This window comes from Salvelinus sp. IW2-2015, linkage group LG11, assembly GCF_002910315.2.
Source record: "Salvelinus sp. IW2-2015 linkage group LG11, ASM291031v2, whole genome shotgun sequence".
Classification (NCBI taxonomy): domain Eukaryota; kingdom Metazoa; phylum Chordata; class Actinopteri; order Salmoniformes; family Salmonidae; genus Salvelinus; species Salvelinus sp. IW2-2015.
The window spans coordinates 24,256,162-24,282,638 of record NC_036851.1 but is presented as its reverse complement, the minus strand read 5'-3'; the positions used below and the strand labels follow the sequence as shown (position 1 = coordinate 24,282,638).

Sequence of the window (26,477 nt, the reverse complement as noted above, 5' to 3'; positions counted from 1 at the left end):
ATATGAACCAAAAAAGTATGTGTGGAAACAGTGAAACTACAAACTGTTGGCTGGTGGCTATTGAGCAAGAGTGATATTCTGTGTTCCATCAGAATGTCATGCATGGTACGGATTTCCAAGCGTTACCTTAAGCATAGCCTTTAGGTGAGCAAGCCGTATACCCCCAAAATAGTAAGGAAAGCTAATGTTTACGCAAAAACAGGTAACTAGTAGGTAGACGTGGGCAAATCTTTGTGGATATAGCTAACATACAACCACAGCTAGCTATTTTATAACAAAAACTATAGCTACCAGCCAGAAAAGTGAAGATGGCGACAATTGTACCGGAAGTTGTGCAGTGCACCATACTGAATTTGAATTTTCTAAGTTGTGCTAACAGTTGAAGAGCTGGCTACAAGGTAGCACACGATTTGGCTATGCTTTGTTAAATTGCTATATTTTTCATTACACACTTTAGTATTTGTCGGGTACGAAGGCCAATTTGCAAGAATGTAGCTTGCTAGAGAATGTTGCAGTAATGCCGATATATTGAGGTGAGTTTCAGTTGTCCGTTTGCTACCTAGCAAAGTGGTCCAGTTTAACTTAGCTATCTAGCATTTCCTATGGCTAACTAGCTATCCATTTGACGTCGTTTAAAATTAAATGCAGAATGCCATCGAATTTTTATTTCAAGTGTTGGAAAGATAGCTATCAGTTAATATATGTTGCGCGGAAGCGACCAACGAGTATATGGTCTCACAATGTTATCTAACGTTAGCTATCTAGTAAGTTAGCTCGCTAACTACTCATAGAATGCTATATTGTTTGTTTAGCTAACGTTAGCTGACTACAGGCTGCGGGCTCAATAAGTTGTGTTCAAGAGGCTAGTTAGCTAGGTAGTTAGCCAAGGCCAATGGACAGCTTGAAGACATGCAGTTGCTAGCTTTAACTAACTAGCGATCAACGTGTTTCTTTCCCCCAAATGTAGATTGAACCTAAATAGAAGATACAGTGGGTTGTGTATGAAATGAATAGCTAACGTTAACATCAATTCTTGCGTTTTTTCCCCCTTGCAGATTTTGTCTTTTGAATATGACCTCGTTACCGTCACCCCAGCAGTACACCGCTTCAAGCTCAGCATGCAACATATTACCTGGTGATGGGAGTCAGGTGAGTTTATTTACACAGATATGTTTATTCTCATGAGCATGGTCGTATTTCTATTACAGCGTATTGGATGACTGTCGCTCATATTCCATTCACCCAGTTCAATGTAACATCCATAGGTTTAGGCTACTACATGATACTCACATTTTCCCTATACCAGTCATGAAGTTGTTACAACCTGGCCTTTGAATGAACGTTTACAACATAGGTGCACACTGGTCGAGAGAAATTTGAGGTGACCGACAGTGGCATATTCAATACCACCTTGCACACTCTTGGATCTAGCTGATCTAGGGTGTAGTCATTAGTCCAACAGTTGCAAACGAGAGTTTATATTGGACACATCCAGGTATGTTTATTTTCGTTTTGTTTGCTTCTGTTTAAGAAACGTTTTACAGCAAAATCTGCGGAATGAATACACACCTTATCACACGTAAACCCAGTTCACTTTCATAGCAGCCACGTTGTATTCCTCCGCATCTATGCGCTCTCCTGCTCTCACCCTTTCCCTTGGCTTGTGGACTTCAATGGACAACACATCAGCTGTATGTGACCAGGCGAAAAACCTATCCAAGCCAAACCATATCATAACCGCTACACACAGCCTACATCGTTGTCACCATTATTTGCTAATGTAACGTCATAGTCAACATAGCTAATAGAACTAACGCGTTAAACCCCCTACAATCATGCAGTAACGTTAGTATACAGTCAGTTAGCGGTTATAACCAGTTAGCAGTTACACAGTCGGGTAACGGTGGCAATTAAATTGTAAATCCTTACCTTGACTTGGAAGAGTTCCAGTGTTGTTGGGTAGGCATACCCAACTAGCTAACATAGCATCCCTCTGTTTGAGTAGGCTAAGCTAGCTAGCTGCATTTGCAAGCTGTGAGAGAGAGAAAAAATGACGAAATATACATTTCTGTTGAATGCATTCAGTTGTGCAACTGACTAGGTATCCCCCTTTCCCAGCTCATCCATCTTTCACTATCACCTCTGTCTATCTCTCCTTGTGTTCAAGCAAACAACATACATATGCATCTCTCTCTCTGGCATCTCCAAAACTGTTAAACTATTATCTTTCTCTCTCTGAGTCCACTACTCACCATATTTTATGCACTGCAGTATTAGCTACCTGTAGCTTATTCTTTCAGTTTTTTTATTTAACCTTTATTTAACCAGGTAGGCCAGTTGAGAACAAGTTCTCATTTACAACTGCGGCCTGGCCAAGATAGAGCAAAGCAGTGCGACACAAACAACACAGAGTTACACATGGGATAAACAAACGTACAGTCAATAACACAATAGAAAAGTCTATATACAGTGTGTGCAAATGTTGTAAGATTAGGGCGATAAGGCAATAAATAGGCCATAGTGGTGAAATAATTACAATTTAGCAATTAAACACTGGAGTGATAGATGTGCAGAAGATGAATGTGCAAGTAGAGATACTGGGGTGCAAAGAAAAATAAATAAATAACATGGGGATGAGGTAGTTGGGTGGGCTATTTACAGATGGGCTATGTACAGGTGCAATGATCTGTAAGCTGCTCTGACAGCTGATGCTTAAAGTTAGTGAGGGAGATTTAAGTCTCCAGCTTCAGTGATTTTTGCAATTCGTTCCAGTACCGTGTAAGTCTACGGAAGGGGGGGAGAACCATGAGCCTCTTAGGTTTTGTATTGAAGTCAGTGTACCCAGAGGTGGACGGAAGCTAGCTGTCCTCCGGCTACACCATGGCGCTACCCTACATTATTTGCTGATGTGAATATATTTAGTATAGTTTTGTCTAAAAATGATCTTTTTTTTTTTTTTTTATGAAATTCACTGAGGATGGTCCTCCCCTCCCTCCTCTGAGGAGCTTCCACTGATGTTGACCTAAGTCTCAACAACATTAACCACAACCTTTGTACAGAGAATGTATCTGGTCCTGCTAAGGCTAATGCAGGTTCTGTCTGTGGCAGGTGCAGCCTAAAGCCCCTCTCCTGCAGATTCTGCGTGTGGCTGGAGCCCAGGAGGACATCTTTACCCTCAAGGAGGTGAGTGGACACAGTTGGCATGGTAACAGCCCTATAAGATAAAGCTATATTGCACTTATTAAAACGTATGTTCACAAACTGTGTGTGTCAGGTGATGCACTACCTGGGCCAGTACATCATGGGGAAGCAGTTGTATGATAAACAGAGGCAGCACATAGTGCACTGTCAGGACGACCCACTGGGAGAGCTGCTGGAAGTCGAGAGCTTCTCCGTCAAAAACCCCAGGTGAGCGCACTCGCACACCCACAGGCTCATGCTCAGTACACATTATTCTTACACTGTACATAATACGCTTATGCTGTATACTTAACACTTAAGTTCAAGTCGACATGTGTCCTATTTTGCAGTCCAGTCTACGAGATGCTGAAGAAGTATTTAGTTGTGCTGAATTGTTCAGGTAAGTGATCAATGCCTCCGTTGCTTGTGAGATTTCCATTTAAAAAATACAATTTGATGCATTTGAATATGATCCTGCCGGAAACAGGTGAAAGACTAATGCAATGCTGCTTTGTCTGGATTGAGTGTGGGATGATTGTTGATAAGAAATCAATATACATATTTTCTCTTTTTCCTCACGTGTACAGTCAAATCATCTACGTATAGGGTCTTAATGAATGTTGAAGCTTTAAGAATGATGGTTTTACCAACCAGTGAAGAATCAGTCTCTCTTTGTATTGCCTTCTACTCTATAAGCTCAGTCTTGCTGGTTGGAGGTGAAAGGTGTGCATGTGTAAACTGTAGAACTGGATCTCTCTTGATGTGGAGGTGTTTAACTCCTCATTTGCCCTGCAGAATTCTTCGAAGAAACCAGAGCTACAGTGTACCTATAGTGTTATAGGGAGTGTGTGTGTGTGCGGAGTGTGTTAATTAAAGGGCAGGGTGTGTTTTGTGTGTTACTGTATCTCATTCTGAAACACAGACGCTGCAGAGAGTCTTTCTGTGGGCCGTGAGTGTGTAGAGGGCGGAGTGGAGGACCGCGGTCAGGTAAAGCTGAAGCATGGTGCTCAGGAGAAACAGGGACCCTCAAGCCCACCACCTCACCACACACAACCCCCCCCCCCCCCAGGGTAGCTCAATCCGTCACTCTCTTCAAAATGTAATGAGCCATGCGCGCAGCTTCCTAGTTGAGATATCAATTGTTCTGGCCAACTGATTTTGTGGTCTTTATCACCATTATCAAAGTTGGAATACAATCAACTGATTTAAAAATTATTAGTTGCATTGAAAATGTAGAGCATTTGGTTGATTTTCCCAAGTTTATTGAGCCAGTAGCTTGTGTGTTGTGAGGGGAGGGGAGGGCCACTGTCTTCGCAGGTGTTTATGTGTACAGAGTGGCACCGTCTCTGTACATCCCCATCTCTGGCCTGGCCTGGTGGAGTTCCAACATATAACACTGCCGGACCCACCAGCACCACTCAGAGCATGGGGGGCAGAGTCACTGTCTCTGTCTGTCTCAGAGTTCTCTTCTCTGCCCCAAACCTGCTGGAGGAACACAGCTCCTGATCCAGTCTCGTTTCAAACACCCACTCCCCCATCTACCCCTTCCTCTCTCTACCCGCCCCACACCTGGCCCTTCCCCAAACTTGCCCCTCCACGCAATATTTGCCACCTCTCTCTTCCACCGAAACAACAAACCCCACTTCCCCTTCTCCCTAACACCCAAACTGCCCTTCACCCCCTTCACCAACACCGCAATAGTTTCTTACCCCAACACCTCTTGTTTCCACTTAGCATTAGTTGCCTCTAGGCCAATAGTGCATATGGGAGTTTACAGTGAGATATGACTAGAGAAGAATTAATGAATGAATGTTGATCATATGGATAGTGATCAATGGGTTTAATTATCTGTGACTACAACTTTTGTTGAGAAGAGGCATGCAGAAATCATTGACTGATATTATAAATTAAAAATATAAATTCCCTCAGTCTTTGTGTGTTGCAATTTGAAAAATAACAAAAATAAAGATAATATGGGAGGACTGGTTCCTCTTCGTCAAGAAATGCATGCAGACCAATTTAAAGATGTAGTCACTTGTCATCTAATCACGGCATCGTGTTGAATAGTATTCCAACTTGTGTGTGATCATGGAAGATTGAACGCTGCATCTGCGGTGTGGTGTGTCCATACTAATGCTTGTCTGGTTTATGCACACACAAACACCAAGCATGTAGGATTACAGATTAATTTAGGCAGATTGTAGTCAGTCACTCTGTCTCCTTTCATTTTCAACCTTTCTCTGAATGTGTGTGGCTCTGTTGCCCTGTCTGTCCTTATGTGGCCCTCCATTGCCCCAGTACCCATGGACCTATTCCACTGACCTGCCCCCCACCCTCCCTAGGCCGTGCTGTGAAGGAGCTGTGGTTTCGCCAAGTGCCCAGTTTCTGCTCTGTTATCTGATTGGCTCTCCTCCTCCCCTCCTACTTGTGTAGGTGTGTGGGGGCGTGGCCAAGGCGGGCCTGGTTGTGGCCAGTGACGAGGCCCTCCCCATGCAGACCCCGTCTCAGAGAAGACCCCGGGAGCCTGACGAAGGTAAACTCACTCACATGGCTATATATAACTGCTATATTATTTGAGTCCCAACCCCCCCCTGTGGCCTCTCCCTCAGACTCTTTAGATGGCTTGCCCCAGTCGGCCTGCAAACGGCCCAAGCTCGATGTCACACTAGACGAGTGGGACCTCTCAGGGCTGCCCTGGTGGTTTCTGGGTAATCTGCGTAACAACTACAGTCGCAGAAGCAACGGCTCTACGGACATCCACACTAATCAAGTAAGAAGAATATGCTGTTTACTATAGTCAGTTTATTTGCTTGTCAAGGGGATAAACTCAGGGATCATAGTCATACAGTGATCAGATCACACACATCCTGACTGAGGGATCAGCTGTCTCCTGCGCAGGATGAGGACACAGCGATCGTGTCGGACACGACGGACGACCTGTGGTTCCTGACGGAGGGGGGAAGTGAACAGGTGAGCGTGGAAATGAAGGAGGCCGTGCTGGAAGAAGGGAGTGGAGGAGAAGGAGAGCCACCACCTGAAGAGGAGGGAGGAGGAAAAGAGGAGAAGGCTGATAAGGAGGTAGGACTGTTCTCCTGTAGTTTCTATGTTGAGTGGTACATAAACAATTATATGTTTTCTTTATAGCTCTTGTACTATGGAGTATTATTTCAGACTATAGCTAGGTTACACCTATACATACACCTATTTAGCAGATGTTATTGCGGGTGTAGCGTAATGCTTGTGTTCCTAGCTCAGTGCAGTAATATCTAACATTACACAATCTAAAAGATTGGAATATAGAAATATTAGGATGAGCAATGTATGAGTGGCATTGACTAGAGTACAATATATACACATGAAATTAGTAAAACAGTATGCTACCTTATTAAAGTGACCAGTGATTCCATGTCTATGTACATAGGGCAGCAGCCTCTAAGGTGCAGGTTTGAGTGACTGAGTGGTAACCAGCTAGTGACTAAGTTCTGTGCAGGGTACTGGGTGGGAGCCGGCTAGTGATGCCTATTTAAGTCTGATGGCCTTGAGATGGACGCTATTTTTCAGTCTCTCGGTCCCAGATTTGATGCACCTGTACTAACCTCGCCTTCTGGATGATACCGGGGTGAATGTCATTGATGATCTTTTTGGCCTTCCTGTGACATCGGGTGCTGTAGGTGTCTTGGAGGGCAGGCAGTGTGCCCCCGGTGATAAGTTGGGCAGACTGCACCACCCTCTGGAGAGCCCTGCGTTTGTGGGCGGTGCAGTTGCTGTACCAAGTGGAGATGCAGCCCGACAGAATCCTCTCAATGGTGTATCTGCAAAAGTTTGAGGGTCTTCGCGGCCAAGCTGAATTTCTTCAGCCTCCTGAGGTTGAAGAGGCGCTGTTGCGCCTTCACCACACTGTCTGTGTGGGTGGACCATTTCAGATTGTCAGTGATATGTACGCCGTGGAACTTTAAGCTTTTCACCTTCTCCACTGCGGTCCCGTGGATTGGCACGTGCTCCCTCTGCTGTCTACTGAAGTCCACGATCAGCACCACTCCTACAGGACCCTCACTTCCTCCCTGTAGGCTGGTCTCATCATTGTTGGTAATCAGGCCTACTACTGCAAACATGATGATTGAGTTGGAGGCGTGCGTGGCCACACAGTCATGGGCGAACAGGGAGTACAGGAGGGGTCCCTGTGTTGAGGATTAGCGTAGTGGTGTTGTTTTCTACCTTCACCACCTGAGGGCGGCCCCTCAAAGTCCAGAACCCAGTTGCACAGGGCGGGGTTCAGACCCAGGGCCCCAAGCTTAATGATGAGCTTGGAGGGTACTATGGTGTTGAAGGCTGAGCTGTAATCAATGAACAGCGTTCTTACATAGGTATTCATCTTGTCCAGATGGCAGTTATCTTTGCTTTTATTGGGTACAGGAGCAATGGTGGACATCATGAAGCAAGTGGGGACAGCAGACTGGGATAGGAAGAGATTGAATATATCCGTAAACACTCCAGCCAGCTGGTCTGCGCGTGCTCTGAGGACGCGGCTAGGGATCCCGTCTGGGCCGGCAGCCTTACGTTGGTTAACACGATTAAATGTCTTACTCACTTCGGCCACGGAGAACTAGAGCCCACAGTCCTGGAAAGCAGGCCGCTTTGGTGGCACTGTGTTATCCTCAAAGCTGGCAAAGAAGGTGTTTAGCTTGTCCGGGAGCAAGATGTCGGTGTCTGTGACATGGCTGGTTTTCCCTTTGTAACCCATGATTGTCTGGAGTCCCTGCCACATACAGTACCAGTCAAAAGTTTGGACACCTAAGGTGTTAAGGTTTTTCCTTAATTTTTTCTACATTGTAGAATAATAGTGAAGACATCAAAACTAGGAAATAACATATAGAATCATGTAGTAACCAAAAGTGTTAAACAAATCCAAATATATTTGAGATTCTTCAAAGTGGCATTCTCTCAACCAGCTTCATGAGGTAATCACCTTAAATGTTTTTCCAATAGTCTTGAAGGAGTTGACACATGCTGAGCACGTGTTGGCTGCTTTTCCTTCAGTCTGCGGTCCAACTCATCCCAAACCATCTCAATTGGGTTGAGGTCGGGTGATTGTGGAGGCCAGGTCATCTGATGCAGCACTCCATCATTCTCTTTCTTGGTCAAATAGCCCTTACACCGCCTGAAGGTGTTTGGGTCATTGTCCTGTTGAAAAACAGATGATAGACTGCTGCGCCACTTGGGAGTAGTGGAACTAAGGCATGGCATCTCAGTGCTAGAGGCGTCACTACAAACCCTGGTTCGATTCCAGGCTGTATCACAACCGGCCATGATTGGGAGTCCCATAGGGCGGTGCACAATTGGACCAGCGTTGTTATGGTTTGGCCGGGGTAGGCCGTCATTGTAAATAAGAATTTGTTCTTAACTGACTTGCCTAGTTAAATAAATCTAAAACTAAGTGCAAACCAGATGTAATGGCGTATTGCTGCAGAATGCTGTGGTAGCCATACTGGTTAAGTGTGCCTTGAATTCTAAATAAATCAGTGTCACCAGCAAAGCACCATCACACCACCACCTCCATGCTTCACGGTGGGAACCACACATGCGGCGATCGTCTGTTCACTTACTCTTCGTCTCAATTTTGGACTCATCAGACCAAAGGATAGATTTCCACTGGTCTAATGTCCATTGCTCGTGTTTCTTGGCCCTGGCAAGTTTCTTCTTCATATTGGTGACCTTTAGTTGTGGTTTCTTTGCAGCAATTTGACCATGAAGGCCTGATTCATGCAATCTCCTCTAACAATTGATGTGTCTGTTACTTGAACTCTGCAAAGCATTTATTTGGGCTGCAATCTGAGATGTAGTTAATTACAGATGTCTGAGGCTGGTAACTCTACTGAACTTATCCTCGGCAGCAGAGGTACCTTTGGGTCTTCTTTTCCTGTGGCGGTCCTTATGAGAGCCAGTTTCATCATACCTCTTTGTTTTTGCGACTGCACTTGAAGAAACTTTCAAAGTTCTTGACATTTTGATGATTGACTGACCTTCATTATGGACTGTCGTTTCTCTTTGCTTATTTGAGATGTTCTTGCCATAATATGGACTTGGTCTTTTACCAAATAGGGCTATCTTCTGTATACCACCCCTACCTTGTCACACCACAACTAATTGGCTCAAACACATTGAAAAGGAAAGAAATTCCACAAATTCACTTTTTACAAGGCACATCTGTTAATTGAAATGCATTCCAGGTGACTACCTCATGAAGCTGGTTGAGAGAATGCCAAGTGTGTGAAGCTGTCATAAGACAAAGGGTGGCTACTTTGAAAAATCTCAAATATATTTTGATTTGTTTAACTTTTTTATTGTTGCTTATTACATGATTCCATATGTGTTATTTCATAGTTTTGATGTCTTCACTATTATTCTACAATGAAGAAAATAGTAAAAATAAAGAAAAACGCTTGAATGAGTAGGCGTGTCCAAACTTTTGACGGGAACTGTACTCTATGTCTCGTGTCTGAACCGTTGAATTGTGTTTCCACGTTGTCTCTACTGACATTTTGCCTGTTTGATTGCCTTAGGGAGGGCAAAACTGTACTGTTTGAATTTGACCATATTCCCTGTCACCTTGCGGTGGTTTGCACTTTCAGTTTTGCGCTGATGCTGCCATCTACCCATGTTTTTTGGGTTTAGGTCAATTTCCATCCGATTAGCGACAGATTTCCACTCAAATATTCATAAAGAAAATATGCAGTACGTGATGACGTAGTGCACACAATGTACTTATTTTTCAAGTTTTCATTTACCAAATAAAAATCAAGTTTCCATCGCATTTTCAACTCTACTGATAGTTTTGTTACAAACTGTTGCATTAAATAGAAAATGTATTTATTTTATTGAACTTTTTATTTAACTAAATGTTCCTACTGTTGTCTTGGCATGTGCGCTCTAGCCAACAGTTCCCAGATACAGTGCGGGTTTTGGTTTTAAAACTTTGTTTCTATTGAACATGCCATACTAATAAAGGCATTTTAATTAATTATATGAAGAGTGCCTTGGTCCTCCTTTCTTTTTGATGACAGTGCGGGTAGGCTTCTCTTTATGACGAGATTATTATGGATAACACAAAGAATATTTGTTTGTCAAGCAGCAGTCAGGCATCGATCATCATGTCACCAGAATAAGACCCTCAATATTTATTGGAAAGAGACATCAAGCTCATCACTGTGCACTTTCACCACCCTGTGAAGTTCATAACTTATTTAATCTGCAGCCTATTAAACTGCCTTGGTTTCCCAAGATGTAGTGGGAGGACTAGGGCTGTTGCGTGACTGTATTACCGCCACACCGGCAGTCATGAAGGCAGTCAAATTCCATGTGACAGTTTAGTCACGTTAATTAGGCTTCTCCAAGCTCTGATGCTGCTGATGGTCATTAGTAGCCTACCAAACTTGCTAACTGCCTGGTACTCAGCACTATTGTCCCTCTAATCACTCTGAAATCAATGCAAATGTCATCAAAAATCGAATCCAACACTTCATGAGAGCACATGTTGTGCCACATTTCTATAGGCTATGCAATTGCGCAAGAAAACAGACTGATGGCCTTAACTAAAAAGAGGATTCAATCAGCTTTCTATAGGCTATGCATACTATATTTATTTCTGAACTTTCCTAATATTAAGCACATTGCTTTTATTTACAACAGGAGTATAGCCTACATGGCTGGCATGAAAATGAACCATGCGAAAAGTGTCCTCCATTCGCTATTTAAGTGCATAGATTACGTGTTTTGTTTTTTCCCCGCTGCCCCTGTTTCGATACAGGTGCATGATAATGGTCCATATAATGGTCCATTCTAAATCAAAACAAATTTCACACATTATTTACTATATGTAAAGACAAGATTAAATCAAGAATAGTCTGATGGGTGACAATATCAGCCTATCACTTGTGAATTATATATTATCACTTGTGAATGATGCCCAGCATAAGAAACAATGCCTTTTGTTTGTGACTTTGTCGAATTATAGTTGCACACCTCATGTAGCCTAGGCCATAAGCCTGTATATTTTGATATAAGTTTTGTATCACAACTAAAGTGGCCAAATACATTTTAAGAAGTTATCACATTAATCCGCTTTACAAGGGGTGTAGAGCCTAACTGGCATACATACGCAGTGTGTGCGTTTCAAGTTTGGGGAAGATAATTTTCACCATAAAAATGCACCTTTATAACAAAAGCATTACATGCATAATTTAATTTGTGATCACTTTTGATAAGGGTGTTTTCCCGCTAATGGAATATTCGCACTTATAGTCTACTACCATGTGCACATTGCTGCGCTTATAATGTGAAGAAATAGCCTGATAGTTTCTCAACATTTTAAGCTTAAAGTTCTGATCTATTGCTTCAGCCACATTGCGTAGAAAATGTTTTTTGATGCTAATTGTTGTATTAATTTTGGATCTATCACATCCCACAACTGTCCCAGACTGTTTGGAATATTTATTTCTCGCACAGAATAGAATAGGTCGGCTTTTGTACTATGGGGGATAGTAGATTGACATAGGCTAGTGCTTTCGCTGTACGTTAGGCCTACTCATCTTGTAGGGCTGACGAAAAGTAAATGTGGACAGTTCTTCCAATATCCACCTCGGAATTGGATAAGGACGTGTGCAGTTGCGTCCCCGATGTGTCTGTCTTCACTTGTAGCCTGTGAGAAAGACCTGATCACGTGATGGAGAGCCATGTGAGTGAGATGGAGATTCGGAGCGCACAGTACTCAGGCAGAAGGGCACAACGGCCACTGGCTGCCAAAGGCATGGATTTGTTTAGGGTGCATTACAGCCACACAAAGGGGATGCCACCGTGAAATTCTTGGCATTATCAAGTGCTTGTCAAATTGTAACTGATGTGTGTACAGCCTGCGCGAAAAACAAAGCAGAGCTCATGCTTTTTCAAGATACTTTTTTTCAAATCATCATTAGTCGCATCATGCAGCCTTACAATGTATTAAAAATCCAAACATATAGCCCAACGTTTGTATCACAACTAAAGTTACATTAATAACTCTAAATTAAGCATATAGGAATACCTATTTCTTTAACCGCTTAACACAGAATAGCCACATGTGAGCACTCCCACAAATCCTTTGGAGAAAATATCCTTTCTATTTTATTCAGCTTTGTTCAATTGTATTCTTCATATTACAAAATAATGCCACGGAATTCTAAGCAAATCTTGTCTGCTAAATGAACTAGTGTAGCCCACATCCATATGGCATAGCCATATCAGGACTTAACATAAGGACAACTCAGAATATGCTATTCTGTTCTTCTGATATAGACTACATTTTCTTCATATCATGCTTCTTTAGACCTGTCTAAAATAAATAATGGATTTATTGTGTTGGTGTAGGCTATATTACATGGATTTATTAGACTTTTTAAAATGTAGCTGTTCCAAAGGTCTGTGTCAGTGGCTTGTGTGTAAGCCAGGAGATGCTAAATGTTTTTATGTTAACAGTCTATTACCGTGAGACCGACAGTTACTTGCTTGACAATCACTGGCTGACAAAATGTCATGACGGCCACAGCCCTAGGGAGGACATTTACATTTAAGTCATTTAGCAGACGCTCTTATCCAGAGCGACTTACAAATTGGAAAGTTCATACATATTCATCCTGGTCCCCCCGTGGGAATTGAACCCACAACCCTGGCGTTGCAAGCGCCATGCTCTACCAACTGAGCCACACGGGACCACACACCAGATCACGTGACTTTACTTCCATAGGATGGTTATTACGATATTTGCGCATAAAGGCATTTCCACCTCCATTTCTAGCATTAATTAATTTTAGAAACAAAAAGTTCCCACCATGCCAAACGTATAAATGATCTGTTGGCATTTATATAATTTAACCGAACACAGCTGTTTTTTTTAATACGGTATGACTTTACTCTCATAAAAACTGTATGGAAATGTAGTTTATGTGACTGAGTGTCTCTCTTCTCTCCTCAGATGCAGGAGGAGCCAGATGAGGACTCTCAGTGTCTGAGTGATGATACGGATATAGAGATCTCTACACAGGTCCGTCTCCATCTCTGTTTTCCATCTTTTTGTCTCGATCTCTCTTTCGCTCGACTTTGTCTCCCTCTATCTGACTGCCTCTGTCTCACATGACACTGATAGTTCCTTATAGCTACCTCTTGTCTAACGCATTCTCTAACTCTCTCAGGATGCATGGCAGTGTACAGAGTGCAGGAAGTACAACTCTCCTCTCCAGCGCTACTGCGTACGCTGCTGGGCTCTACGCAAGAACTGGTACAAAGACGTCCCACGGTTGGTCCACTCACTTTCCGTCCCCGACATCCCAGCATGCAGTACTCTGGCCCCGCGAGACGACGATGAGGAGGAAAGCGACACAGGCATCGATGTCCCAGACTGCCTCAGGACCGTGTCTGACCCCGTCATCCTGCCCTCACACTCCACCCCTGACCGCCTGCTGCCTCCCGGGGTTCCAGGGAAGGGCAAGGGTCCTAGGCCGCGAGGCCTTCCCAGGGAGGAGCAGCTCTCTGGAGGAGAGAGTCAGGAAAGCCTGGGGATGGAAGTAGAGGTTAGGCCCGAGGCGCTGTTGGAGCCCTGTAAGCTGTGTCGGATGCGTCCGCGTAACGGGAGTATTATACACGGCCGCACGGCTCACCTGCTAACCTGCTTCTCCTGCGCCAGGAAGCTGCACAAGTTCCACGCTCCATGTCCCGGTTGTGGACAGATCATACAGAAGGTTATAAAGACATTCATAGCCTGAGAGGATTGGAACACACAGATGTGTAATGTACAAGGTTATTTAAAATTGGAAGAAGACACAATCCCTTGCATCAAAAGCCACTCATACGCCCCAGAAAGACACAGAGTATAGCACTTAAAAGAGCATGTTCCCTTTTGCTCTCTGTTGCCTTGTATTGCTTGTATCACACTGCCTCTGATCAATGGCGCTAGTAATGAAAGGTACAAATCCAGCAATGTGTTTCTTGAAGTATCCAACTATATAGTTATCTCTGTGCCACATTTCATGAAAGTCATTTGCTACTCAATGTAACATCATAGGTATTTATTTATTTGAGGGCCAAGCAGCATTGTACATATGAAAACGCAGCTGTCATTGCAGCTAACCTTGACGACAACGATATGTGAGACTTAAGTTTTTGTTCCCGACGGAAGACCTGTTGACATTTGTTTCCTATTGGCCACTGTTGTAAGTGTCCAGAAAAAGCTTTCTGCCGGTTGTCAGGCTGCTGACGTGTTTGCTGCCATACGCTATATTTTATCCCTTAAAGACCGGTCTTCTCTCCCTCGGTTAAGATGATGGTAAGCTAGCTACACACTGGCTGACTACTTCTCCTCCAGTGAGAACAGGTATGAATTCTCATTGCCATGTATATTCATGGAGCCGCAGTGCTTTGGTGGTCCTCCTCTCCTGTTTAGTCCTTTTGTTTTTCTTTAATTTCTCTGCAGCGTTTTTTTTGTGTGCTCTTGAAAACGAAGACAAGGGGGATCAAAAGGAGATTTTCGATACATACTCTACGTTTTTGCTGATTTATTGACCACATTTTGGTTGCAAGGCCTATTTTCAAGATAAGTCAATAAGAAACATCTCCTTTGGATACCCTTGTCATCGTTTTTCAATAGTATACATACCCCCAGGGAGAAGTCTTTACCCTGTAGCGCTGATCAGAATGCTTTGTTGTCTTACTGTCCTTGTACTCACAATGCAAGTGAATGTACTCCACAGAACTTTTGCCTCTCTTTTCAAAGTCTAGTTAGTAAAAAGTAGTTAATATTAACGATAATAACCAGTCTGAAATATAGTTGAAGAGTCACATCTATAGCCCTCTATGTAGAGTTGTTGTAAATTAGCCCATCTCAATAAGGAAATACTTTTGTATATATAGTGTATGTGGACACCCCTTCAAATTAGTGGATTCAGTTATTTCAGCCACATCCGTTGCTAAAAGGTGTATGTCATCGAGCACTCCGACATGCAATCTCCATAGACAAACATTGGCAGTAGAATGCCCTTACTGATGAGCTCTGACTTTCAACGTGGCACCTTCATAAGATGCCACCTTTACAACTAGTCAGTTTGTAAAATTTCTGCCCTGCTAGCGCTGCCCCGGTCAACTGTAAGTGCTGTTATTGTGAAGTGAGAACATCTAGGAGCAACAACGGCTCAGCTGTGAAGTGGAAGGCCACACAAGCTCAAAGAATGGGACCGCCGATTGCTATAAAAAAAAAAGTTTGTCCTTGGTTGTAACACACACTACTAAGTTCCAAACTGCCTCTGGAAGCAACGTCAACACAAAAACTGTTCGTCTGGAGCTTCATGAAATGGGTTTCCATGGCCGAGCAGCTGCACACAAGCCTAAGATCACCATGTGCAATGCCAAGCATCGGGTGGAGTGGTGTAAAGCTCGCCGCCATTGGACTCTGGAGCAGTGGAAACGCGTTCTCTGGCGTGATGAATCATGCTTCACCATCTGGTAGTCCGACGGACTAATCTGGATTCAGCGGATGCCAGGAGAACACTACCTGCCAGAATGTGTAGTGCCTACTGTGAAGTTTTGTGGAGGAGGAATAATGGTCTGGGACTTTTTTTTATGGTTGTGGCTAGGCCCTTTAGAGATCTTAATGCTCCAATGACATTCTAGATGATTCTGTGCTTCCAACATTTTGGCGAAGGCCCTTTGCTGTTTTAGCATAACAATGCACCGTGCATGGAGCGAGGTCCATACAGAAATGGTTTGTCGAGATCGGCGTGGAAGAACTTGACTGGCCTGCACAGAGCCCTGACCTCAACCCCATCGAACAGCTTTGGGATGAATTGGAACGCCGACTGCGAGCAAGGCCTAATCGCCCAACATCAGTGCCCGACCTCACTAATGCTCTTGTGGCTGAATGGAAGCAAGTCCCCACAGCAATGTTCCAACATCTAGTGGAAAGCCTTCCCAGAAGAGTGGAAGCTGTTTGAGCAGCGAAGGGGGGACCAACTCCATATTAATGCCCGTGATTCTGGAATGAGATGTTCAACGAGCAGGTGTCCACATACTTTTGGTCATGTAGTGTTTCTACGTGCAAGGGCTGCCATTTTTCCTTTCCAGACCAGTATTTACTTTTTAGTCTTAAATATGAATACTAAAATATTCACAATTGCCAATTTTCTTAAATTCTAGTTCTGCTCTCTTGAATTTCTCCATTTTAGTGCAGTGAACTTGGCAATTTTGAACTTGGCAATTTCTTTATACCGTTGATTCATTATTTTCCTGTTTTAGGAGGTGTTGTGCTTGATATTAGTAATATTTGTGATCCTTTAATTCCTCTCCAAATATGTTTTATTTTATGATTTTTGTTAACCTCTTCCAATATCCTACATTTTAAATCAGATTAATGAGTGTTTGGACAGTAAGTATGGAGTTGTACACCACTACACAGAATACAGGCCTGCTAAGCCTTATCACCTGTGCTAAGTTTGCCCCTTGATAATTAGAAGAAATAAAACATTAAAGCGGCAATTGCAGTTGAAACAATAACAAAGTGTTTTCCCCGCGCTGTTTCTGTCAAACTGAGGGATGGGGCTGGAGAAATGTAACCGCTCATATACAGAGCTATGGCTGCTAAGGCCTGACCATCTATCATATCAAAATAATAGTTTTAACAATGTTTTGAGGCGATACAGTGCTTGTTTAAATAAAGTAAATACATTTTCTTTTTGCGGTTCTTTTTGGGGTACGACAGTTAAACAAACTAAGCTAATGACGCATTTAAGTTAGTCTTCAAAAATCAATACTATAAATATATATTTTGCTACTGCCAAATGGCTGTAGCAACTGCAGATTGTCCCTTTTTAAAGGGAGGACTAAAGGTAAAATATAAAATGACAAGATCTTAAGGTGTGAATAAAGCTATATAGATGGTAAAGAAGTTTTTGTTTTTTTAGCTTTGTCTATTTCTAGATGCAAACTGCACAGGTGGAAATGCACAGTAATACTATACTCATAGTAATACTCAGGCTCTTTGTTTCTGGAGGCCAATAGTGTGTCCTCTATCACTCTAAGGTAGAAAAAGACATGTGTGGGGTTTTCCCGATGATGGTGCATTTGAGTGTGCTTGTTGAGTTTTGTTTAAGGGAAGCGTTTCACTGCCAAACGTAATGATTGGTTTTTGCTTGTTTGTATGTTATTATGGAAATTGTTTTGGGTTTCAATTGATATTGGTTCTGCAATTATTTGCTTGAAGATGTATTGTTCCTGTGTGTACAATGCTGTTTTCTGTTATGCTTTTGTGAAGGTCCTGAATGGCAGGCTGCAGGCAGGTGACCTGTAACAAAGTGACCTGTCCTCTCCCGTCTCTCTACTGCTTGTAACAGACACTCAGGTCTACTCTGAAACATTAACATGCACTTGTACAGAGAGCTCTTTATTCCTTGTCCTAGCTGTGCTCTGCCTGACTGAAGGGAATGATGGCCTTGCCTTCCACCACTGTTCAGCTCTTTACTTGTACTTATCCCCTCTGCCTCCAGGTGGTGCTCGATAGCAGTGGTTCTCAGTCCAAGAGCTCTCGCACGTTGCAGCTGTATAGTATTAAACATGTTATAATCTGCATAGAGTATGGCTGATTAGTGTGAGACTAAACCCAGCACTGTGCTGGTGAGAGAATTATACTAGCAATGTGTATTAAAGCTATATTAGATCTGCTATATTGTAAAGGAACCCTGCTTTGATCCCCTTGTATTGCCCTACTCATGCCACAGAGCTCTACCTACTATCTAACATGGAGGCACATCAGAATGTGTCATTGTTGTGGTTGTTGAATACTGAGAAAGGCACCAAATTCGAAAAGATGTGATGAGCATGAATGCAACAGAACATTCCAGAAGAACATGGTACACCCAATATGGCCTCATGTCATGGAACGTTGCTTTGAATTGGAATGTTAGTTCTGCTCATTCTAAATCTGTTTGTAGTGCTGTATTATGAATAAAGTAACAAGTACAACTAATTGTGTAGGCCTACTGTTATTTTGGCATGTCTGTTATTTATTACAGTTTGCTGGTAGGAGTACAGTATGACTCACATTATCATTGGATAATTCTCTTGCGCTGACATGTGCATGCACACAATAAACCTGTTGATGTACAGTATCTGCTGTATGTGGAGTGCTTTGAGGCTGAATAATAAGTCCTTGTATGACAGTCCAGCTGTCCTGTACTCTCTCCTTCATGACAGCCCCCCCCCCCCCCCCCCCTCTCCCTGTCTGTCTGTGCAACATCTCTTTAGTTACTTCTCACACTCCACTTAACCTCACTAATTCCCATTATGAAGTGTTTAATAAAAGTGTGTTTTCTGAGTCCCAAAATAAATCCCCACCAGGTCGTATGGGCACTTCCATAGGGAGGTTTTCTGTTGGAAAGTCCCCTCTGTGTTAAATGTCTGTCTTAGGGAGAGACTCCTCAATACTGACAGTCCCAGATGGGTAGGCTATTCCAGAACAAAAGACATGGGCTAGCGAGACCTCCGCTATTAAACACAGACTTGTTTTTGACCAACCAAATTTCATTTGACTTGGTCAGAAAACACAGCAAAATACGTGTGAGGATTTCTTTTAAAGCATTGAGTGGAGAAAAATAGTAAAGTGGAGGTATGCTACATGACCAAAAGTATGTGGACACCTGCTTGTCAAACATCTCATTGCAAAATCATGGGCATTAATATGGAGTTGGTCTCCCCTTTGCTGCTATAACAGCCTTCACTCTTATGGGAAGGCTTTTCACTAGATGTTGGAGCATTGCTGCGGGGACTTGCTTGCGTTCAGCTACGAGCATTAGTGAGGCTGGGCACTGATGATGTGCGATTAGGCCTTGCTCGCAATCGGCAATAATTTGAAGGGGTGCCCACATACTTTTTTCACAGCACTGTATATATAAAAGTATTTGCCCCCTTTCTAATTTTCTCTACTTGGTGGTGGTGGTAGTGCGATTGTTTGGGGATGCTTTGCTGCCTCAGGACCTGGATTACTTGCCTTAATAGAAGGAACCATGAATGTATCAGAGTGTATGTGTCTGCTCTATATCAGAGAATTCTACAGGAGAATGTCAGGCCATCCGTCTGTGAGCTGAGGCTGAAGCGCAGCTGGGTCATGCAGCAAGACAATGATCCAAAACACAATCATGTCTACATGAAAATAGTTAAAAAGCAACACATTTGATGTTTTGGAATGGCCTAGTCAAAGTCCAGACCTAATCCCAATTGAGATGTGGCAAGACTTGAAATGAGCAGTTCATGCTTGAAAACAAAATCCACAAATGTCACAGCAATGTGAGAGACTGATCAACAACTACATGAAGCATTTAGTTGCAGTCATTGCATCTAAAGGTGGCACGACCAGTTATTGAGTGTAAAGGCTAAATTACTTTTTCACACAGGGGAATTGGGTGTTGCATAACTTTGTTAATTAAATAAATAAAATAAACATACATTTTTTTTGTTATTTGTAAACTCAGGTTCCATTTATCTAATATTGGGTTTTGGTTGAAGATCTGATAACATTCAGTATCAAAAAATATGCAAAAATCGAGAAAATCAGAAAGGGGGAAAATATGTTTTCACAGCACTGTATAGTGTAGCTTCTGTGACGTCACCTTCCCTGACACCTGTAGTAACTCAACCTGGGACCTAATAGTAACAGAGCTTTTCTGACTTCATTGGAGTGCTGGTTTGTGCATGGTATGGAATGTGGGTTGGTACAAGAGAAAGGCATGGCAGCACAGTGACATGGCACCAATGGCAGTTCCAGAATGCTGTGTGCTCAGGAGTAGAAGGGGATCTACATGTTGCTATGACTACAGAGTGACCATCCCAACATCCCAGAATAACCCAGTCACATTCCCCGCTCACCCCCACTACGAGCAACAAACTGGGTCACCGCTGCAATACTTCCTGTTGAAAGCAGATAGAATGTCCCCAGCCCAGACTGAAAACAAGCCCTCTATCTAGCTAGCCCATAACCCTAATCTGAAGGGAGCAGACAGGTGTGGGAGGTATGGAGGAAACTCTACCTAGCCTTCTATCAGTCTAGAGGTAGGATGTCAGAGCGGGCAACCAAGTTGAGGCCGGTTGGAAGTTTAGCGAAGGAAGGATACAGTCGGGTTAAATTGGGAATTCAGAGACCCTAGCCATTATCTTAACACTAACCCTAGCTTGATGTCCACACCCCAGCTCAACCCTTACCCTAGCCATTAGCCTAACCCTAGCTTCAACCACAAGCCAAACTCTAGCCTCTTCTCCTTTCTTTCAACTCAACAGGATAGGAAAAAGTAATATGTGGGTTACGTATTGGGAATTAACTTTCACCTGTCCATTTCTTTCAACTAAATGCAGATTAACGAAAGGAGATAAGGACAGCAAGCCAGCTTACATTATTTGAGATAGAGCTTGTGTGTCCTTGGTGCTGTTGTGTGGAGTATGGAGACTGGAGACTCTCCCCTGTCTGCATTCCCCTGGACCAGCAGTCCCAGTCTGTTTACTCCCTGCTCGGCTGTTTGTGTCTCTGTGTCTTTAACTGGATCTGTGGAACCAGGAGCTCTCTGCTCTCTCAACTCGTTTCTCAGAAACACACACACACACTCACATCCACTTTCTCTCTATTGTCTCCTGGCTATTTGGTCGCTCCAGTAACCAGGCCGCTAAATTTGTCCCAGTGCTGAGAGAGGTCACTGGAGCCTGAGATAAACAGAGAGAAAAAGGGAGGAGAGGAGAGAGAGAGAGAGAGAGATGAAAGGGGGGCAACAGAGAGAGAGAGGTGTAAGAGGAATACATGAGAAGGGGGAAAGAGAGGGAAGGAGAGATAAAGTGAGGGAGAAAGGGAGAGAGAGAGAGCATGGGTCCCTACTTTCCCTGTAAGAACTGGGTCTGGGAGTGGGTCAGCTTTCCTCCCTATCCCACCAGGAATCCGGAATTGGAGCTGAAGTGGGACTAACGCACACATAGTTTCCACATAACAATCTACTACAACCTTGCAACTTTACTCTGCATGGGTATACAGTTAACACACAAACATACTGGAAACACTGACATAATTCATGAACTTATTTTTAAGGTTCGTTAAACATATTATGGTTCAGAATAGTCTACCTTATAGGTGCTAAACTCAGTAGCGTTCACACTATGATAATAATATTAATTTTAACTGTAAAGCATTTTCGTTTATTACACTCAAATGGCTTTTATGAGGAGTCATGCATGCTCTCCAAGGCCCTCTGTCAGATCATCTTTCAGAATGGTAATTGGAAGCGGGTTGGTGAACCGGGTATGTTTTATAGCAAACCTCTCAGCTTGTTTGTGAGGGGGTATATGTCCTGTGTATTTGTGACAGTGTGTGGGGTATGTTGGCAGTGAGTAGGGAAAGTGTTGTGTGTGTGATTAAGTTAGGTCTGTGTACAGTGTGTGTGATAAAGTTAGGGCTGTGTAAAGTGTTGTGTGTGTGATAAAGTTAGGTCTGTGTACAGTGTTGTGTGTGTGATAAAGTTAGGTCTGTGTACAGTTGTTGTGTGTGTGACTAAGTTAGGGCCTGTGTACAGTGTTGTGTGTGTGTGATAAAGTTAGGGCTGTGTACAGTGTTGTGTGTGTGATAAAGTTAGGGCTTGTGTACATTGTTGTGTGTGTGATAAAGTTAGGGCTGTGTACAGTGTTGTGTGTTGATTGAGGTTTGTTTTCCAGTGGGGTATACTGTATTGGTGTGTTCCAGATCGTGAGTGAGGGTATGTGTTGTGTGTTTGTGTCAGTGAATGGGGGGGTATGTGATACAGTGGGGTATTGTCCTGTATGTAATATATGTATGTATACTGCCAGTTAGTGGGATGCCAGTGCGGGGCAGGGCAGTGGACAGACTCAGATCATTCCTGTGATTTAACATGACACCACTTGCACTAAGACTGTGACAGCTGCGTATGCACATGCCGCCCATTCTGTTTTGTTGTAGGGGCTTACGCTGCGATAAAAGGCCCAGTACGGAGTAGTGTGGCTGGGCCCAGAGCATTACTCTTTCCCCCCAATTTAGAAGGCTTTCCCCCGGCCTCCAGGGCTCTGGAAGAACACAGGTGGGACGCTTCATCCTGAAAAAGGATGAATGGGAGTATTCAAATGATGATTGGTGTCACATAACCTTTAGAAATCACTCAAATTACATGATGTAAGTTGTTCATTACTTAACAGCAGACACGGGGGACACTGGTTGGCTACATACAGTAGTTATGATGGTGGAACAGACCTTTGTGTTCTGGTTGGCTACATACAGTAGTTGTAGGTGGTGGAACAGACCTTAGTGTTCTGGTTGGCTACATACAGTAGTTATGATGGTGGAACAGACCTTTGTGTTCTGGTTGGCTACATACAGTAGTTATGATGGTGGAACAGACCTTAGTGTTCTGGTTGGCTACATACAGTAGTTATGATGGTGGAACAGACCTTTGTGTTCTGGTTGGCTACATACAGTAGTTATGATGGTGGAACAGACCTTTAGTGTTCTGGTTGGCTACATCAGTATTATGATGGTGGAACAGACCTTTGTGTTCTGGTTGGCTACATACAGTAGTTATGATGGTGGAACAGACCTTTGTGTTCTGGTTGGCTACATACAGTAGTTATGGTGGAACAGAGTAATGTATTTTCTCATGCTATGTTGGGTCATGAGAAAATGATCCAAAGAAGGTTCTTACTGTATGCATCATGCATGTGTTATTACATGTTCCAATGCAAATGGACAGTGTCTTTTTCTATTGTTGTCCACAATTAATTTACAGAGGCAGGGGGTTGGTCAGTAGTTCAGACAACAGGTCCACTTCCCGTAAAGACCAGGGCCAGATTAATGCAGGGGTTTACCAGCGCTGAAGGCCTTGGGCCCAGGCCCGTTTAATGCCCAAGAGGCAGCAAAAAATAAATAAAATAAATATATTATATATACATATACAGTATATACAGTATATATATATTATACAGCACATTCAGAAAATATTCACACCCCTTGACTTTTTCCACATTTTGTTACGTTACAGCCTTATTCTAACATGGATTAAATCATTTTTTCCCCCCTCATCAATCTACACACAATACCCAATAATCATTTTTGCAAATGTATTAAAAATAGAAAACTGAAATATCACATTTACTTAAGTATTCAGACCCTTGAATCTGTACTTTGTTGAAGCACCTTTGGCAGCGATTACAGCCTTGAGTCTTCTTGGGTATGATGCTACAAGGTTGGCATAGGACACAATAGACTGGGGCGAAGGTTCACCTTCCGACAGGACAACGACCCTAAGCACACAGACAAGACAATGCAGGATTGGCTTCGGGACAAGTCTCTGAATGTCCTTGAGTGGCCCAGCCAGAGCCCGGACTTGAACCCGATTGAACATCTCTGGAGAGACCTGAAAACAGCAGCAACGCTACGCATCCAACCAAAGGCACTGTATGTACAGTACCAGTCAAAAGTTTGGACACACCTACTCATTCAAGGATATTTCTTTATTATTACTATTTTCTACATTGTAGAATAATAGTGAACACATCAAAACTATGAAATAACACATATGGAATCATGTAGTAACCAAAAAAGTGTTAAGCAAATCAAAATATACTTTATATTTGAGATTCTTCAAAGTAGTAACCCTTTTCCTTGATGACAGCTTTGCACACTCTTGGCATTCTCTCAACCAGCTTCACCTGGAATGCTTTTCCAACAGTCTTGAAGGAGTTCCCATATATGCTGAGCACTTGTTGGCTTTTCTTTCACTCTGTGCTCCAACTCGTCCCAAACCACTCGGGCTAAAACAGCGATGGAGGTCGCTTTTTGACGAGAAATGGACATTCAATTCTCTGTCAACAGCACTGGTGGACATTCATGCAGTCAGTTCGACATTTGCACGCTCCCTCAAAACTTGGTCTCGCTCCCTCAATTTGAGAAATGTACTTTTATAGGACTGCATAAGTTGCTATATCTTTATACTGACTGTCCAAGATCCTTTTCCTTAAGGTTTATCAATATTTACTCTAAACTCTATAGTGCTGTGTTGAAATCAGTAAGAACGTATAAGTATGATGGTCTAAGAGCAATCATGTCTTCTGTGTGTTAAAACCAAACCATTCCCCTGATCCCTATTCATGTACAGTATGTTACACCAAAACCATCCCTCCAATCTGAATTCATGTCCCCTGTGGGTTACATCCAAACCCTCTCTCCTTCTCACCTGTCTTCAAATGTAATCAATCACATTTTTTATAAAGACCTTTTTACATCAGCAGATGTCACAAAGTGCCGTACAGAAACCCAGCCTAAGAGCAAGTAATGTAGATGTCTTTTATGAGGATGGCAGGATGGTTGACAATTTGACCCCCCATGGCTCTTCTTCGTGGCGTAGCGTCTTGATAAACAGTTTGAGGGCTGTCTTAGAGGCTCCATACACTGCTAGGCAGGGGAAGACATGTAGATAAGATGTGAGATAACTACACTAACTACTTCCCACACCAACTGATTGCCGTTTTGAAAATGAATTATGTACATGGTTCTGTTTATGATTATCCTGATAGGGTTGGGCCGATGTATGATAACTAGACAGCAACCAAGATATTGTTTCAACAATATTATCGTCCACCAATAACCGATATTCAATAAATAGGATGAAAATGGGGAAACTCATGCTGATCTGACCACGTGCGGTCATTCTCACGACTGGGGGCGGGGTCACATTGATATTTAAATTCTTATGGGGCCCCTGATTAGTTTATCAATACCGTTCAATACCGTTCTTCCAATCACATGCTTGCTTTTCTAATGGTATGAGTCTATAAAAGCGTTGGATGAACAGTTGAATCAGTTTGGGAGAAGACTGTGTGGTTGGTACCTTTACAGTAATTTTTACATTGAAGTAGCTAATGCTAACACTTTTTTTATTCAACAATGGGCATAAAATGCAAATGGTGTAGCTAATGGTGTAATTACCTTGACATGCTTTTCAGATAGTGACTAGACAGAAGCCACTGAGTTTTCTTTATTCTAAATGGAAAAGTAAAATAAATACAAACTAACCAAACTAATTTATAAGGTAAAAACCGGTTGCTAGCCAGTCCGCAGAACACACTGTTGCTTCTCAGCATAGGCAGCTATCTATTGCTACTTTTTGTTTCAGCACCTTTCCCGATCTGTCTCCCCTTTTCCCAGGAACAGCTAGCACGCATATGTTAGTCGTAGCAACAGTAACTATGGGGTGGAGTTGTGTAAGAAAAGCATCGAATAAGCATCCAAAACGTTTGTTTGTGAAGCAGATCTGCGCGACATTCGGTAGGCAGTCAGATCTGGCACTAACACCAACAGACAGACAGACAGACATGGAGAGGGATAGAGGGAGGTAGCGTTAGGTATCTCTGCCCAACAATACATCTAATTGATTGATTGTCGTTATTTAGAAGTCTTAAAAGCAGGGGCACAACTATCACTGAGGACAGACATGTCCCGCCCACATTCTAAAATTGCATTTTTGTCCCCACCAGTTTTATAATGTGGAATGTGACACAAAACAAGGCAAAGGTGTGATTTAGGACCATACTGACGCCTCCGAGTAATCGGGTAGGCAGTCGCGTCCCACATTTAAAACCAAAGTTTCGCCCCAGCTTAATTAAAAGTATGCCTACTAGCCTGAAGAATGATTCTTTGGAGAGCATAGAGATAGATAGATGGCTGGCTGGCTGCTACTGCTTGAGCAGAGGTGAGACGATGATTTAGACTCATCAAATAAAATAAATGTATATACACACTGAAATATTTTATTCAAGTAAAGTAATCTGAATAAAGGATGGTTTATTAATAAGTGATATGCAGTAATGGCCAGCCACTACCATCATTGGGGTTTTATTAATGAAATAATAGTCATTATCATATATATGATACTAAAAACAAATATGTAATATACACAACCAAAATATAAAGTCATGTGAATAAATTAAGGTTAGAGCCTAATAAGTGCTAGTAATAAAAATAGTAATTATTACTAGCACTGGGCAGTCACTAACATCAATTTTTGTTTTCTGTGATGTTACATCATTTAACCCACATAATACATTTACTGTAAAAAATAATAATAATCAAAATCGAAACTGAAAACTGTGATTTAAAAAAAAAACGAACCAAAACCGACCTCAAATGGCACCCTACCAGCCAGCATCGCCATGACATCGCCTGCAAGCGTGATTGGGGATTTCTATTGGAG

General features: G+C 42.7%; 1 protein-coding gene across 4 annotated transcripts; it reads left to right on the top strand.

Moving 5' to 3' along the window:
* The first annotated feature begins 90 nt into the window (after positions 1-90).
* On the top strand, positions 91-18,217 carry mdm4 (MDM4 regulator of p53). Of its 4 annotated transcripts, none has more exons than XM_023996493.2 (11): positions 91-144; positions 1,056-1,149; positions 3,109-3,183; positions 3,275-3,408; positions 3,531-3,580; positions 4,103-4,167; positions 5,614-5,713; positions 5,790-5,950; positions 6,064-6,258; positions 13,184-13,252; positions 13,401-18,217. In XM_023996493.2, the coding sequence occupies exons 2-11, from the start codon at positions 1,072-1,074 to the stop codon at positions 13,968-13,970; spliced, it is 1,497 nt and encodes a 498-aa protein (XP_023852261.1). In that variant the 5' UTR covers positions 91-144; positions 1,056-1,071; the 3' UTR covers positions 13,971-18,217. The 4 variants fall into 4 exon arrangements, with proteins under 4 accessions (XP_023852261.1, XP_023852260.1, XP_023852259.1 ...); XM_023996492.2 differs by having other exon boundaries at positions 129-202; XM_023996491.2 differs by lacking the exon at positions 91-144 and adding an exon at positions 220-533.
* Positions 18,218-26,477: the final 8,260 nt, after the last annotated feature.